The following is an 18,133-nucleotide window of genomic DNA, read 5'->3' as shown; positions in this document are numbered from 1 at the left end:
GGACCCAGGTTCGATTCTCGCCTTGAGTGACTGTGTGGAGTGTGCATGTTCTCCCCGTGTCTGCTTGGGCTTCCTTCGGGTGCTCTGGTTTCCTCCTACAGTCCAATGATATGCAGGTAGGTGGATTGGCTGTGCTAAATTCACCAGTGTCCAAAAGCGTGCAGGTTAGGGGGGGGGGTTACGGGCAGTGCACTGAGGCAGGGTGCTTTTCGGAGGGTCAGGGCAGAGTCAATAGGACGAATAACCTCCTTCGGCACTGTAGAAATTCTATGGTTCCATCTAAACAGCGAGATTGCATAGGGATCCAGATAATCTGGTACATGAATTGCAAAACCTTAATATGCAGGTTCAGCAAAGCTGGTAGGGTGCTCTCAATGGGAATTGATACAGGATTTGTGTAGTTTTGGTCTTTTTACCTAAGATGTAAAAAGTTCACAGAAGGCTGCCTGGACCAATGCCAGGAATGAGCAGATTTCCTTATGAGGAAAGGTTAGGCTTGTATCTGCTGACGTTAAGAGTAAGGCAGAAGTAGAAACTCTTGATAAAGCAAGGGGAAGAAAGGTTATCGGGCAGAGGCAGGAATATGAAGTGGAGCATAAATTAGATCAGCCATGACCTTATTTAATGCCTGTGCAGGAGGGGATGAGTGGTCTACTAATTCATGTGTTCGTATGTATATTTGCACGTGCAACAGCAAAGGGAAGACAGAAAGTCATAATACATTGCTTGCATATGTACACTAAGCTAAATGATAGTTATGTAATGACAGGCCAGGGAAACCAGCACAATGATTGATCGTCATAAGACAGACTACTTTTAAGTACCACTTTAGTCATTCTAACACATTCAGGAACAGCTTGCCTTTTGGTGCAAAAGACTGTTGTAGATTAAATTATTCATATTTTTCCAACGACAAAAGGTGGTTGTTTGATCACAAATATGCTTCCCTTCTCCTTTCTACACCATGATCTGGATTTCGCAATATTTGTGAAATTTCAACACAAGAGTTGTACTCTTACCGAGGCCAGAATCGCACATTGAGAGTTACTTAAATTATACTTACACAATTTCCAATAATAGAAGACAATCTACTACAGCAAGACCATTAAAGACACTTCACTTTGTATACAGCATTTTATTTTGTAAAAAGCAAAACTGCCATTCAAGAATAGAAAATTATAAAGCAGTCAGGATAAAAATTAAATAATTACATTGCTTTGCAATATTAATTAAAAATCAGCAGCATAAACAGGCCTACTTGCTGACCCATTCAACCCCGTCCCCTGCATTAAGTTTAAAATAATAACTGCATCAAAGACGGTCAAGAATCAAAATGTGCATAAAACAGTACGAACACATGTACATATCAGAATTGATTAGCAATCAACAGAAAAGGCGAACTGTACCCTGAACTGTATGTATTGGCAAGAAACTTTGGACTGCCTGTTATGATAGCTGACACCGATTTGGTGCATTGCGGAAACTTAATATGTGCCAGCAAATGAGCTAATACTGATAAGCATGGACACCAACATACTGGGTGCATTAGTCCACTTTAGTGCATTTGTTTTTTAATTAAATAAAAATTTAACATAAAATGTTAAATCTGTTCCTTAGATCGGAGTTGGTTTGACTGCTAATATTGGAAGCCGACTCAGTTCTTGCTGCTGCTGTTACTAAAGTAATCACAAGAGGTTAAATGGTTCAAGCTGACAATTTTGCTCAGAAAGGGTACAGAGCTTGCCACATTGCTTTCGTTTGCATAGCTGCTGATGGATCGACATAATCTAGGAGGTTTCCATTCCACATGCCAATGCCACGAAGGTTAAGTTTCTTGATGAGAGACGCCTTCATTGAAATGCTCTGTGGGTCATCATACCAGACCTCATGATATGTACCATTCACCTGCATTGAAATCAAAGAGTTACAGTTAGCAGCTAAAGCACAAATGATTTAATAGACTACTGACTGTTAAAGTTGCATAAGACCGTTCACCTGCAGCATTTCAGGGCCAACTTCACAACTTTGTTACCATACTTAAAGCTCATTTTTAAAAAATGTATTATTTCACAGGATGCGAGCATCACTGGGCAGACCTGCATTTATCACCCATCCCTAATTGCCCAGGAGATGGTGGTGTAGAGCTATGTTCTTGAAGCACTGCAGTCTATGTGGTGTAGGTACACCCACAGTGCTGTTAGGAAGGGAGTTCCAGGATATAAGTGAACTGTTATATTTCTGAGTCAGGATGGTGTGTGGTGTTCCCATGCTTCTGCTACCCTTTTCCTTCTAGATAGTACAGGCCACAGGTTTGGAAGGTGCTGACAAAGAAGCCTTGGTGAATTGCTCCACTTCCCGTAGATGGTACACATTGCTGCCAATGTGCATCAGTGGTGCAGGGGAAATGTTGAATGTGGTGGATGGATGTCAATCAAGCAAGCTGTTTTGTCCTGAATGATGTTGTATTTCACATCCTTGATAACGTGGTGGCGAGCTGCCATTTTAACATAGATGGTGCGAAGCTTCTTAATAGTTAAGAGCTGTACTCACCCAGGCAAATGGAGAATATTCCACCCCATTCCTGACTTCTGCTTTCTAGACGGTGGCCAGGCTTTAGAGAGTCAAGGGATAAGCTGCTCACCACAGAATCTCCAGCCTCTGACCTGCTCTTGTAGCCACAGTATTTATATGGCTGGTCCAGTTCAGTTTCTGGTCAATAGCAATTCTTAGGATGTTGATAGTGTGGAAACTCACCAATGGTACTGCCATTGACTGTCATGGGGATATATAGACACATAAGTGTCAAGGAACATTCATGCCACACATCAACCCAAGTTGTCCAGGTCTAGCTGCACATGGCCACAGACCTTTGCTTCAGTATCTGAATTGTCAAGGCTGGTGCTTAACAGCACAATCATCAACAAGCATCTCCACTTGTGACCTTATGATGATTGTGTGGGTGGGGAAGGAAGGTCAGTGATGGAGCATCTGAAGATGGTTGGGATACTACCTGTAGTGATGTCTTGGGACTGAAATGATTGGCCTCAACAACCACAATCTTTATGTCTCCAACCGGTTAAGAGTTTCACCACCCCTCAACCACACACCCAGGTACCCATTGATTGCAGTTTTCTCAGGGCTCCTTGATGCTACATTCGAGTCAAATGTGGCTTCAATGTCAAGGGCAGTCACTCTCATCACATCGTGTGAATACTATGGAATGATAAGACATTATCAAGCGCAGTAACATCAAGAACTTATGTAGTACCTTTAACATAGGTCCTAAGGTGCTTCACAGAAGTGATTATCCAACAAAATTTTAAACTGAGCCACTCACAGGTTTGGGGACAGGTGATGAAAAGAAGAAAGAAGTAGGTTTTTACACAGGCATCTTTAAGGAAGGAGGCAACAGAGATAGAGGAGGTGGAGAGGTTTAGGGAGAGAATTCTAGAGCTGACTTCATAGACAGCTTAGGGAATGGTTGCCAATAGTTGTGCAATGAAAACTGCAGATGGGCAAGATGCCTGAAATGAGGGCTTTAAAAGGATACAGAGGTACGGAGGGAGGGGCAAAAATCATGGAAAGCCGAAACAAGATCCAGAAGCCAATGTACAACTGCAAGAACATGAGAGCTGGGTGAACAAGAGTTGGTGGGAGTTAGGATATGGCCGGGAGACCTTTGCATGAGCTCAGCTTTAGAGGATGATAAATGGGAGGCTAATGAGGACAGCATAGAGCATAGATAAAAATTTGTGCAGATGTCTTCAACTGGTTGTACACAATGATTTTTTTTTTTTTTAGAAAGCTGAACTGATTTTGATGCTTTGTATTTCCAATTTACTTGTCAATTCCCCAACTGCACACACTTCTACTCTGCAAACAAGATGTTCCTAACTTGACTGCAATGCTGCCCATTCTACCAAGAAAAAAGGTCTCCACTGTGCTGCAATAAAAACAGAGAGAGAGCTATAAATACTCAGGTCTGGAAAGAGAAGACTACTTAGCCTAACATCTGTGGTGGGGAAATTGCTGGAGTCCATAACCAGGGATGGGGTAGCTGAACACCTTGAAAAATGAGACTGTTTTCACCCTCAGGGGCTGTTTAGCACAGGGCTAAACCGCTGGCTTTGAAAGCAGACCAAGGCAGGCCAGCAGCACGGTTCAATTCCCGTAACAGCCTCCCCGAACAGGCACCGGAATGTGGCGACTAGAGGCTTTTCACAGTAACTTCATTTGAAGCCTACTTGTGACAATAAGCAATTTTCATTTCATTTCATTTTCAAAATCGATCAGGGAGAGCACCGGCATGGATTTGTGAAGGGAAGGTCATGCCTGACTTATAAGACATAGGAGCAGAATTAGGCCACTCGGACCATCAGGTCTGCTCCGCCATTCAATCATGGCTGATATTTTCTCATCCCCATAACCCCTGATCCCCTTATAAATCCAGAACATATCTATCTCTGCCTTAAAGAGATCTTATAGCATTTTTTCCAGATGACTAAGGTAGTGGACAGAGGAATATCTATGGACGTTATTTATATGGATTTCCAGAAAGCATAATAATAATAATCTTTATTAGTTTCACAAGTAGGCTTACATTAACACTGCAATGAGGTTACTGTGAAAATTCCCTCGTCGCCACACTCCGGCGCCTGTTCGGGCACATAGCGGTAGAATTCAGAATGTCCAATTCACCTAACAAGCAAGTATTTCGGGACTTGTGGAAGGAAACTGGGGCACCCGGAGGAAACCCACGCAGACACGGGGAGCACGATGGCACAGAAAGTCATATATCCAGATTTGCTGATGATACAAAGTTAGGTAGCATTATACACATCCCAGATTATAGCATAAAATCACAAGGAGATGTTGACACACTAGGTGAATGGGCAAAATTGTGGCTGACAGAATTTAATGTAAGCAAGTGCGAGGTTATTGATTTTGGACCAAAAAAGGATAGAGCAGTGTGCTTTCTAAATGGGAAGAGATTAGGTCCAATGGATGTCCTTGGGGGGCACAGATCCTCAAAATGCCAGGAACAAGTGCAGAAAATAATCAAAAAGGCTAATGGAATGCTAGCCTTTATATCTAGAGGATTGGGATGTAAAGACACAGGGGTTATGCTGCAGCTAAAAACACTTAGACCCCACTTGGGAGTCACTGTGAGCAGTTCAGGGCACCACACCTTAAGAAGGATATTTTGGCCTTGGAGGGAGTGCAACGTAGGTTTCAAAATACTTGGATTACAGGGGTTGAGTTACGAGGAGAGATTACTCAAATTCGACCCGTTTTCGCTAGAATTCAGATGGTGAAGAGGTGCTCTGATCAAAGTATTCAAGATTAACTGGGAAAGACAGGCTAGATAAAGATAAACTATTCCCACTGGTTGGAGATTCTAAAACTCGGGGACATAGTCTAAAAATTAGGGCAAGACCATTCAGGAGAAATGTTTAGGAAGAACCTCTTCACTCAAAGGGCGGTAGACGTTTGGAACTCTCTCCCACAAACAGCAGTTGAAGCGAGATCAGTTGTTAATTTTAAATCCGATAGATAGATAGATTTTTGTTAAGCAAAGATATTAAGGGATATGGGCCAACGGCAGGTGTATGGAGTTAGGTCACAGATCAGCCATGATCTCATTGAATGGTGGGGCAGGCTCAAGGGGCTGAATGGCAGACTCCTGTTCCTCTGTCCCAGGTCTGTGACCTCTGATTATCTCTCAGCAGATGCTGCCGGACCAGCTGAGCATTTCTATTACTTTCATCTTCTGTTTTGAATTTGATTCCAGCATTAGCAGCTGAGCTTATGGATGTTACTTCTTAAAAAATATATATTTTTGAAGATTAGTGTGTTAGTCTGTAAAGGCAGCGTGCACACGCCTGTCTGTGTGAGCAAATGATTTAATTAACTTGGGGATAGGTCAATAGAGCCTTGTCTGGGTGATCTGATAAGAGGGATTCAAGTGTTAAATGCTTACATTTGTAACAGGGCCCTGATGAAGTAGATTTCCAAGTAAACATGTTAGGTTAGACGGTGGATCGGGACTTGGCTTGACAGCTTTTAAATTTCAAAGGAGAGTAAGAAACTTTTAAAGTTTAAAGGTTTCATAAGTAAACAGGGAGGTTATGAAATTTTATTTGACCTAAAAACGGGAAGCAATAGGAAGACATGAAAGATTTCTATATTTTTGGAAAAACAGAGTTCAAAGGGTAATGGGATCAAAGATGAAAGGGAAAAGGGACATTTAAGAAGAGATATTGAGTTAAGCTGTATGGGGTGGACATCCTGGGGACAACTCAATGTTGAGAGGAGGCGTGAAATCCAAAAATCAAAAGGGTCTTTGTTTCAGAAAGCAGCCATGGTTCTGCATTTTCTTAGATTTCCACAACAAAGTGGAAAAAAAAAGAGATTTGTATGGAACACCTTTATTAAAGCGATAGCGGTGTTGCCTTGGGTAATATTATTGGATTTTGAGAATTAGAAACCGCAAGGCAGCATTGCCACGGTGGTGTTTACTTAAATGTTTTAACTAAGCGGGTTTTTAGGGGCATGCTTTGGAAGACTGTTTTAACTGTGTAACTTTAGTCTAGCGTGCTTATGTTTTTGTTTCTTCTTGCTAATAAACCTTCAAATTGTTCCACCATACAGCTATTGATTAGTCTTACCTTGTAGACAAAATAGGGAGCTTCCTGGTCATCATCCCAAAATCTGCCACTGATTGATTTGGGGAGTTGCTGCATGATCCATTTATATGGGACCTGAGGTCCAGCTAAATCACTGCAAGGGGCACCTCTAAAAGGAATGCTTTGGATTACACATTTACCAGCCTGGAAAATACAACAAATAAATAGTTATCACTCAATATTCATATTGACTCACCATGTAATCTTTAATCTTTCATTCTAAATTGTGAATATGATCAGTTATAGAGCGAGAAAACTCTGGTGGGGGAACCTAGAACAAGGCACCATAACTTGAAATTAAAGCTGGGCTCTTCAGGAATGAGTCAAGAAAATGAAACTGTCGACAATGTCGCCCCAAAAACTGTTCAGGATGGGTCAAGTGAAGATGTCAAAACTGAGAAAGATGGATTTTTGTTTGGCAATAAAGAATAAACACCTTTAAAAGTAACAAAAATGTCCCAAGCTACTTTTCACAAACTTTATCCGACAGAAATCTGAACCATATTAGAGCAAAAGTTTCAAACAGGAAGGGGTTAAAGAGAAAGAGAAGTACGGTCAGGGAGTTTTAGAAAGAGAAGTTTAGAGTTTATGTCTTTGGCATCAGAAGACACAGACCCCAAAAGCATGGAGATTAAACTCAGGAATGTAAAAGTATTGGCACAGCACACAGATCTGGGGATGTAGCAAGACTGGAGGAGGTAAGAGACAGGCAGGGCCGAGATTATGATGGGACGGTGGGGGAAACTTGAAAAGAAGGATGAGATTTTTTTTCTTATTTTAAATGTTGCTGAACTGGGAGCCAGTGAAGGTCAGCAATCTCAAGGAAGGTAGGTGAACGTGTCTTGGTGCAAATTTGGCCAAAAGCAGCAGCTGGTTTGGAGGTCCTCAGCTTTGCTAAGAGGATATAAATAGAACAAAGAATAATACAGCATTGGAACAGGTCCTTCGGCCCTCCAAGTCTGTACCGATCATGATACCACCCTTGGCCAAAACCCTCAGCACATCCCAGCGTGGTATCCCTCTATACCAAGCCTATCCACATATTTGGGCAGCACGGTAGCATAGTGGTTAGCATCAATGCTTCACAGCTCCAGGGTGTGGTTCCCGGCTGGGTCACTGTCTGTGCGGAGTCTGCACGTCCTTCCCGTGTGTGCGTGGGTTTCCTCCGGGTGCTCCTGTTTCCTCCCACAGTCCAAAGATGTGCGGGTTAGGTGGATTGGCCATGCTAAATTGCCCGTAGTGTTCTAAAAAGTAAGGTTAAGGGGGAGTTGTTGGGTTACGGGTATAGGGTGGATACGTGAGTTTGAGTAGGGTGATCATTGCTCGGCACAACATCGAGGGCCGAAGGGCCTGTTCTGTGCTGTACTGTTCTAAATCTAAATCTAAATTTGTCGAGATGCCTTCTGAACATCGTTAATGTATCTGCTTGCACAACCTCCCCTGGCATTCCAGGCACTCGCCACCCTCTGTGTAAAAAAACACCTGCCTTGCAACATCTCCTCTAAACTTAAACCTATGCCCCCTAGTGACTGACCTCTCCACCCTGGGAAAGAGTGCCTGCCCATCCACTCTATCCATGCCTCTCATAATTTTGCAGACCTCTTATCAGGTCGTCCCTCAACCTCCCTCGTTCTAATGAAAACAGTCCGAGTATATTCAGCCTTTCCACTTGGCTAACATCCTCCAGAGCAGGCAACATCCTGGTAAACCTTCTCTGCACCCTCTCCAAAGCCTCCACATCCTTCTGGTGTGTGGCGACTAGAATTGTGCGCAATATTCCAAGTGCAGCCTTACCAAGGTTCTATACAACTGTAGCATGACTTGTCAGTTTTTCTACTCGATGCCCGATCCAATGAAGGCAAGCATTCCATATGCTTTCTTGACTACCTTGTCCACTTATGTTGCCACTTCCAAAAATCTGTGGACCTGTACGCCCAGATCGCTCTGACTTTCAATAGCTCCAAGGATTTTGTCATTTACTAAATATTTCTCCTCTATGTTAAGTCTACCAAAACACCTTATTTCACATTTGTCCAGATTAAACTTAATTTCTCTGCCCAAGTCTCCAACCTATCTACGTCCAGCTGTATCCTCTGACGATCCTCAACACTATCTGCCACTCCACCAACCTTGATGTCATCAGCGAAATTACTAATCAGACCAGCTACATTTTCTTCCAAATCGTTTGTGTGTACTACAAACAACAGAGGCCCCGGCACTGACCCCTAGTCACAACTTTCCATTCAGAAAAACAGCCTTCTCCTGCTACCCTCTGCCTTCTGTGACTCAGCCAGTTCTGTATCCATCTTGCCACCTCATCTCTGATCCCGTGTGACTTCACCTTATGAAATGTGAGGGGCCAGCCTGCACTATATTCAATAGACAGGCATGGATGATGGCTTCAGCAGCAGATAAGCTGGCAAGAGCAAAGTCAACCAACACTACCATGGTGACAGTTAGTAATCTTAAGAATGGCATGGATATGTGGTTGGAAGCTCACTTTGGGGGCTAGATATAACACCAAGGTTGCAAACAACGGTTCAGCCAGAGATAGCAGTTAGGGAGAAGGATGGATTTGGTGGCAAGGGAATAAAATTTAAGAAAGGGCCTGAAGGCTTCAGTCTCCCGGCTTTTAAGGTCGTGGAGGTTCTGCTCTTGGATTGTCAGACATACAACCTGACAGTTTAGAAATAGTGGAAGGGCAAGTGAGACGGTGGAGAGGTCATGCCGGGTGGGTGTTATCAGTATAAATGTGGAAACTGACGCTGTGGTCAGGTGATGTCACCAAAGGGTGGCGTGCAGATGAGAACGAGGAGGGAAGGCCAAGGATTGATAGTTAAGGGGACACTAGTAGCAACAGTGCAGGAGCAGCAAGAGGAGCCAAAGCAAGTGAGTCCCTAACTGCGACTGGACGGAATAGGATGGAGCCCGGCACTGCATTTCCACTCAGATAGATAGTGGAGAGGCATTAGTACCAAATTGCATGGTCAAAGGCTACAGATAGACTGAGAAAGTACAAAGAGGGACAGTTCGCATTTCTCAGCCAACCAGAATATTTGTGACATTGGTAAGCGTCAGCGTACTATAATGGAGGTAAAAACTGTGCCTGAGGGATTTGAACATGAAGTTCTGAGAAAGATGAAAAAGATTGTGGTGTGGGGGGGGACAACACATTTGAGAGAAGAGAGGTGCTGGGTATTAAAGGTTATGGAACCACAATAAGCAGATGAATTTAAGAGGGTTTTGTTTTTCAATTAAGGAGCAATTTAGCGTGGCCAATCCACCTACCCTGCACATCTTTGGGTTGTGGGGGGTGAGACCCACGCAGACACGGGGAGAATGTGCAAAGTCCACACAGACAGTGACCCTGGGGACGGGGTCAAAGCCGGGTCCTCGGCACAGTGAGGCAGCAGTGCTTATCACTGGGATACCGTGCCACCAGCACAGATGGATTTAAGATAGTAATCAGCCATGATCTAGTTGGATCTGGAACTGGCTCGAGTGGTTGAATAACCTTCTCCTGTTGCTATATATAAAAGTGAAAAGATCCGAGACGTCTGTGATTCACAACCTAGAATAATGCAGTTCAGGGAACGCTTCAGGAAAATGAAATTAAAGAACATGAATAAAGTGAACCCAGAGAACAGTCAATGGATCAAATAGGAATTAGTGAAAAGTAAACATTAGACTAAAAACCAAAAATGCAATCAGATGCCTTGATTGGACAGTTAATGCTTCAAGAGAGATGTGTATCAGATGAACTGACTTCAATTTAAATTCTGGTGAAATATGATCTGATAATTTCTCCAGAAAGGGAATCAATCAATCAGACTGCTTGCACAGCAACAAGACAAGACAATTGTTATTCTGAATAATTAGAATAGCTGGAAGCCACATACTGATGAGCCCTTACCTCAAGCAGGTATATGCAAGGATAGTTATAACCATACCATGGAACTCCCATTACTAGCTTTGACGAGGGAATACCCAGTTTGAGGTAAGCATCGTAACCTAAATGGGCCAAAAAAAAAAATCAATATCACGGATTAGCGATATAAGGCAGGTAGTTCCTGAACCAGAAAGTCAGAGTGCACATACCTGCCAAGGTCTGGTTATAAGGTGCATTTGCCTTTGCAATGCAATCACCCCAGATTTGACTTTGCATATCATAGGACATCACAAAAATAAAATCACACGAGTGTGCAATTGATGCATAATCATAGCATCGGCCATCCACACAGCCTGGTTTCCATGCCACGTCAAATGTGACCTAAGTGTCAAATAAAAGTAAGTTAATCTTAGTTCATACCTTATGTTGGATATTTTAATCATTTCCTCTACAGTGAATTTAATGGGGAAAATGTTAGTTAAGAGGTTTTCAAAACACCAATCAGGTTCAATTCCCCAACAGTCACACAGTACCTTGCTCCAAATTTTCTCTCCTCTCCTAAAGGCATCAAGCTGTGACTCAACTGCAGCAAAGTTGGAAGCCCATGGAATAAAAGGAACAGTAAGAGCATGAATATATGAATGACAGCAAACACTAGCAGCAAAAAGCTGTTGTTAGAGAGGGAGAAGATATACAGCGAAGTGCCCCAGAGGACAGGATTAAGATCATTGCATATCCTGATCTTTATTAATGACCTAAATTTGGGTGCACAGGTCACAACTTCAAAAAAATGTGCTGATGACGCTAAACTATGGAAGTATTGTGAATGGTGAGGAGGATAGTGTTAAACTTCAGGGGACATAGGCCAGTGGAATGGGAGGACTGGGTGGACAAGTGGCTAATAAATTTAATAAACAGAGAGTGAAGTTCTACATTTTGGTATGAAGAAAGAGAAAATAAAGGACACAATTCTGGAGGGGAGGATGGCAGGAGCAGAGGGATGTGTAGGTATATGTGCACAAACTATTGAAAGTGGCAGGGCAGGTTGAGAAACTGGTAAATCAACATTTGGGATCCTGGCCTTTATAAACAGATATTCTGAATTCTCCCGCTGTGTAAAAGAACAAATGCCGGAATGTGGCGACTCAGGACTTTTCACAATAACTTCATTGCAGTGTTAATGTAAGCCTACTTCGAACAAAAACGATTATTATTAAAGAGGGGCAAAGTACAAAAGCAATTAAGATAAACCTTATAAAACATCAGTCCTGTTCAACAAGAGAATTCTGCAAACTTTGGACACCACACGTTAGGAAGAAAATAAAGGCATTCTTAAGAGAAGAGCAGCTTGAGAGCAGATTTGGAAGAGGTGTTTAATAATAATCTTTATTAGTGTCAGAAGCAGACTTACGTTAACACTGCAATGAAGTTACGTGAAAAGCCCCTAGTCGCCACATTCTGGCACCTGTTCGGTTACACAGAGGGATAATTCAGAATGTCCAATTCACCTAATACGCACGTCTTTCGGGACTTGTGGGGGGAAACCGGAGCACCCGGAGGAAACCCACGCAGACACGGGGAGAACGTGTAGACTCCGCACAGACAGCGGCCCAAGCCGGGAACCAGGCACTGTAAATGTTAAACATCATGAAGAGTCTCGAGGAAGAAACTGTTTCCATTGGGGTGGGGAAGTCCACATGCTACAAAAGAGGAATTTAGAAAAAAAACACCCAACACAAAGCAGCCTGCTTCAGTAGCATCCCATCCATAATAAATGTTCCCTCCCTCCACCACCAACGCACCATGTGTACCACCTACACACCAAGGCTTCTCCAACAGCAACTTCCAAACCCACAACTTATATTGCCTCCAAGAAAAAAAGGCTCCAGGAAGAAGGATCACCTGTAAGCTCCCCTCCAAGTCAGACAGACCACTGTAACTTGCAACATCGCTGTCCCTCCATCGTCACAGTGAAACTCTTTGAATTACCTTCCGAATAACGCTATGGGTGTAGCTACATCAAATGGACTGCAGCAGTTCTAGTTGCACGTTCACTACCACCTTTCAAGGACACTTAGGGATGGTAAAAAAATTCTGGCCCTGTTAATGACACTAACATTCAATGAATAAAGAAAAGATTGCAGTTTGCTCGCCTACTTAATGATCCCTTAATTTCAGCAAAACCTACTGCATACAACAGTGGACATTGCTGAAAGACCTTGTTGGGATTATAGAAATAGAATTTTTCCTCCCCTTTATGCAGTGTTTTTATGGAGTAAGAAAGCATCTCCTTCCAGTGGGAGGAAGGTGAGAAACCAGAACGACCAGATTTAACGCAATGTCTAAGAAAGAAGGAGGCACGGAGGTGAGGATTTTATTTTTAAAAGGCTGCAAAAATGCACTGCCAGGAAGGTGGAAGCAGATTGGATCCTAACCTTCAAAATGTATTTAGATAAATACTTGACAAACAACAACGAATCAGACTACAGAAGGGAGATAGGTCACTTGGTTGCATGGTGTACCAAAAAGAAAACTCTCTCTAAATGTTGGAAAGACCAAGGAACTGATGATCATTGACTTCAGAAAGCCCCTCTGCATCAATGACTCCGAAGTGGAGATGGTTGATAGCTTCAATTTCCTGTGGGCCACGATCACCAACTGTCTGTCCTGATTCACTCAAGTTGATGCAACAGTCAGGAAAGCCCCAACAAACTACTTCCTACGGAAGCTAAAGAAATTTGGCAAGTCTGTATCGACTCTCACAAACTTCTACAGATGTGCCATAGAGAGCATCTTATCTGGCAGCATCGCAGCTTGGTATGACAACTGCTCAACCCAAGATCGCAAGAAACTGCAGTGTGGTGAACTCAGCCCAACGCATCACACAAGCTTCCCACCTTCACATTGATTCTGTCTACACCTCCCGCTGCCTCAGGAAGGCAGACAGCATTATCAGAGACCCCTCCCACCCAGGCTTTGCCTTCTTCCAGACCCTTCGATCAGGCAGAAGGTACAGAAGTCTGAAGACCTGCACATCCAGACATAGGAACAGCTTCTCCCCACAACCACTAGACTTCTCAACGACCCTCGGACTGATCTATTCCCTGTAAGAACATTATTCGCGACGCCCGATGCGTCTCTCGCTCATGTGTTTGCTTTGTTTGGCCCTTGTTCCGCACTGTAACCAATCGCTATTTGTTGATGTACCATTTGTCAATGTACTCTGTTGATTATTCCTTTTGTGTACTATGTACGTACTGTGTACGTTCCCTTGGCCGCAGAGAAATACGTTTCACTGTACTTTGGTACATGGGACAATAAATCAAATCAAGGAAAACCACTTTGTAAGGTTGTGGGGTAACGAAATGGGACTACTCTTTCAAAACAGGCACAATGGCCTCTTTCTGTGCAGTATCATCCTTAAACTGATTCAAAATTACACTTTGAGCCACACCTTTCCTGGAAGCTGGGTCTCAAATCAAGTGCCTAATTCTGCACATGTGCTGCATCAATTGTGCTGCACATACACTTTAAGCTGATTCAACCCAAAATGTCTGAGCTCAACTCGGGTCCAGGCAGCATTGAGACAAGATGATGCGCTAACAATCAGCAGCTAGAAATCATTTTGGTTTAATTATTTACAAAAGTATCAATGTTTCTTTACAATTACATCGGAAGTAAATGGTTTGCCCTACTTTTTGTTTTAAAACGCTCCTTTACCTGAGACCCTGGTATTTCACGGTGGAATATCTGTGTGGTTTCGTTCACCAGTTGAGTTAGTGCGTAATATCCTTGGGATTTAAACTCAACTGCTTCCTCCAGATCCAAATTAATTCCATCCATAAACTGGCGTTTTGCCAAATTTACTTGATCAATGATCCAAGCTGTTCGGTTAGCTGGGTCTATAATGTCCTTTATTGGTACATCTCCTGAAGAAGAGTGAAATGGCAACTTACATTCATATAGTATCATTCACAGAATATAGAATTCCAGAGCACTTTACAGAGGTGTTTTGGAAGTGTAATCACCAAGATGATGTGGTAGCTAATATGCGCCAGCAAATGTCCCACAATTAGAAAATTATGAAAAGGACAGTTTGTTATTCTGATGGTATTGATAATAATAACGAGTGAGGAACAAATGTTTCCCAGGGCACCATAAGAACTCAACATTTTTCAAATGTTGCCAATGGCGTCTTCTACACCCACCAAACAGGCAGATGGAACCTTTGTTTTAATGACACATTAGAATCACTTGTCAAATAACAATTAAAGAGACAGTATCCATGCAGCCAAATGGATAAACACAACTGCCTGTACTTATATTACACATTTAACATTGTAAAAAAAGAACTTCACAGGAGTCCCAAAGAAATTAATAAAATGGAAAAAGTTGATACTATATTGTGGAAAAACCTGACCAACCAGAAGCCATGAAGACAGAGTGCGTGCCCAGTGTAAGTTCTAATACTGTAGATGAAATGTAGAATATTTAGCACTGATTTTATTAGAGCTAGGATGTTCAGCTCTGCAAGATCAAGTAAAGGCTGTGTACAACATGTCCCTTTGTGTGGTTCTCAATAATGCTATTTACGCTGGAATATAGGAAGATTTTTGTTTTCATGATAAAATTAGTTACCTTTCAGGACAACTCGAACATCATTTGCGTGAGCATGACAAAGAAGCTCAGGGTTGTACGCTCCAAAAGCTGCAATGGTTGTGACCTTAGACCAGTCATAATGTTTCCAATCTGTACCACCAACGTCAAAAACCAAGACCTGACAGAAAACAGTCAGCTATAGTAGTGACATCATAAAACTGACACTGAATTTTAAATATATTTTCTCTTAACAATATAACTGTCCCGAGGATAGAGATAAGGAAGGGCTGATAAGCTGTTTCTCGGATTACCATCAACATCAATCTAAAGGCAGCCCGGAGAGAAAGGAAAAAATGAGAACAAGCTCTCAGGACTTTCACAACAGTGCGGGTGAAAGGAGCTGACCAGTTCACATCTCAGTGCTCCATTCCAAGGGGCTGGTTTAGCACACTGGGCTAAATCGCTGGCTTTTAAAGCAGACCAAGGCAGGCCAGCAGCGCGGGTTCAATTCCCGTACCAGCCTCCCCGAACAGGCGTCGGTATGTGGCGACTAGGGGCTTTTCACAGTAACTTCATTGAAGCCTACTCGTGATAATAAGCGATTTTCATTTCATTTCAAGAGTTGCTGCTCAATGCACTTCAAGAAAACAACTTCATGGACGGCACGGTGGTTAGTACTGCTGCTTCACAGCAGCAAGGACCTGGCTGCGAGTCACTCTCCATGTGGAGTTTACACATTCTACCCATGCCTGTGTGGGATGCACCCACACAACCCAAAAATATATGCAGGTAAAGGAATTGGCCACTCTAAATTGCAATTTAATTGGAAAAAAATAATTGGCTAATCTAAATTAAAATAAAGCTTCAAATCAATTAATTCTATTTCGGAGGGAACTTAACGTTACAGAATTTAAAACTTTCCATTTTGCAAGTAAAGTTCTGAAATCATCACGGATTTCTACTGTCAGGCCAACATGATTAGATCAGAATAGAACTCAGTATCTTTAGTCTGACCAGCAACCCGACTCACCCCTCCCCACTCCCCGCCCAACAAAGCATGCACTGCAACTGAATGACATTTTGCATTTCACACACCATGCATCCTAAAGTCTCAAATGAAACATTCAAGTTACTGTTACTTTTGCAGCAATTTTGTGACGTGGACTGATTGACTGTTAAAATTGCATCATCTAATCTGGCGCTTTGTACAGCAATGAGAGTTTTCCAGATTTTGGAGAGCTGGCTTCTAAGATGAGTTTATTTTTAATTCTACCATGGGATGGGAGTATCACTGGCAAGGGCAGCGACAAGTCTCCTTGACCAGCTGCAATCCAGTATGGCAAGGGTTTCACATTTGAGACAGCAATGCCCTTTGAGAAGGTACAGTGACATAGTTCCAAGTCAGTGTGGTGTGCTATGTTGATTCTTGCACCTGTCCACCAGTTTTTTTTAAAATAATGTGTTGCGGCAGAAAAGGGTGCCGAATACATCCAGTCTGCAGATTCTGTTCCTGGAGATACTGTTGCTGACAGACTGCTCACTGAACAACATTACTGTGAGGGAAATACTGACTCACCAAATGCACAACGGTTACATCGTGATTTGATATCAATGCTTGTTGAAAGATTTGCTAAGTTGTATTCAGTTAAATAATGAGCAGGATCCCAGTTTTACAATCACTAAGGTCAAATCACAATTTTATTCCATGTGATTCCAAGATTTTTAACTGGTGATGTGGGGAATCAACATTCTGTGAAAACTGTAAACTATAAGTAGGCTTACATTAACACTGCAGTGAAGTTACTGCGAAAATCCCTTAGTCGTCACACTCTGCCTCCTGTTTGGGTACACTGAGGGCGAATTCAGAATGTCCAATTTACCTAACAAGCTCATCTTTCCAGACTTTTGTGGGAGGAAACTGGAGCAGCCAGAGGAAACCCACGGAGACATGGGGAGAACGTGGAGACTCCGCACAGGCTGTGACTTGAGCCGGGAATCGGACCCGAGACCCTGGTGCGGTGAAGCAACAGTGCTAACCACTGTGCTACCGTGCCACCCATTTTGACGACTATTAGTCTGTCAGAGTGAGATCCCACATCATTTACGACTCTACACATCAGAGAAACATTTTAAAATAAACATTTTACCGGTGCTGCACTTGTTGAAATATCTGTGCATTGTTCAATATTACAGATGTCTTATTTTACACATGATGTGGAGATGTTGGACTGGGGCGAGCACAGTAAGAAGTCTTACAACACCAGGTTAAAGTCCAACAGGTTTGTTTCAAACACGAGCTTTCGGAGCACTGCTCCTTCGAGCTGTGCTCCGAAAGCTCGTGTTTGAAACAAACCTGTTGGACTTTAACCTGGTGTTGTAAGACTTCTTACTGTTATTTTACGCAGGCTGTAACTACACCAAGATTAACACTTTAACATATATTATATATCATACGATTCTCTTTGTATTTGAACAACAGTCTGAGCTGCTCCTTGTGTCTGTGCACTAGCTTCACCTGTCCCCCCCACCCTGACCCACACCCTCAGCCTGATCCTGGGGTTGTGCTCAGGACCCCTCTCCAGCCTGTATCTCCCCGGGAGCCCAGGCTGGAGGGTGACCGGTTAACGCTCTCCCCCAACCGAACCCAGGCCAGTCATGGGATGGGGGGGGGGGGGGGAAGAAAGAACATCCTGAAGAGGGCAATCTGTCAGCACTTCCACAACAGTGTGGGTGAGAATGGCTGAGTACACAGCCCAGTACACTCACCTCGAAGGGCATCTCTCCGGACAGCGGGCGGCACAGGGCGGGGTCGGCGCATGGACAGGCGGACGGGGAGGAGGAGGCGGCGGCCCCCAGCAGGGCGAGGGCGAAGGCCAGAGCCGGAGCTCGGAGCCGGGCTGTCGGCCAGCGGCACATCTTCCTCCTCCCTCCGCCGCCCGCGCTGTGACCCGGACGTGAC

General features: G+C 43.3%; 1 protein-coding gene across 2 annotated transcripts; it reads right to left on the bottom strand.

Moving 5' to 3' along the window:
• Nucleotides 1–1,119: 1,119 nt before the first annotated feature.
• Nucleotides 1,120–18,133, bottom strand: LOC119964329 (di-N-acetylchitobiase-like). Of its 2 annotated transcripts, XM_038793644.1 has the most exons (8): nucleotides 17,941–18,133; nucleotides 15,214–15,352; nucleotides 14,296–14,504; nucleotides 11,109–11,177; nucleotides 10,785–10,956; nucleotides 10,600–10,697; nucleotides 6,669–6,830; nucleotides 1,120–1,905 (listed from the first exon to the last, which is right to left on the bottom strand). In XM_038793644.1, exons 1-8 carry the CDS (start codon nucleotides 18,088–18,090, stop codon nucleotides 1,723–1,725), a joined length of 1,182 nt encoding a protein of 393 aa, XP_038649572.1. In that variant the 5' UTR covers nucleotides 18,091–18,133; the 3' UTR covers nucleotides 1,120–1,722. The 2 variants fall into 2 exon arrangements, with proteins under 2 accessions (XP_038649572.1, XP_038649573.1); XM_038793645.1 differs by lacking the exon at nucleotides 11,109–11,177 and having other exon boundaries at nucleotides 17,941–18,132.

Source organism: Scyliorhinus canicula, chromosome 4 (genome assembly GCF_902713615.1).
Source record: "Scyliorhinus canicula chromosome 4, sScyCan1.1, whole genome shotgun sequence".
NCBI classification, from domain to species: Eukaryota; Metazoa; Chordata; class Chondrichthyes; order Carcharhiniformes; family Scyliorhinidae; genus Scyliorhinus; species Scyliorhinus canicula.
Note: the sequence above shows the minus strand (reverse complement) of the source record. Positions and strands in the feature narration are given on the sequence as shown.

Coding starts and splice junctions, on each gene's coding strand:
- LOC119964329 (XM_038793644.1), bottom strand. CDS start 18,090: ATGTGCCGCTGGCCGACAGCCCGGCTCCGAGCTCCGGCTCTGGCCTTC. Junction 15,353..17,940: donor CCGGAGAGATGCCCTTCGAG/GTGAGTGTACTG, acceptor GTTTTCTGTCAG/GTCTTGGTTTTTGACGTTGG. Junction 6,831..10,599: donor CTTGCATATACCTGCTTGAG/GTAAGGGCTCAT, acceptor TGTATTTTCCAG/GCTGGTAAATGTGTAATCCA.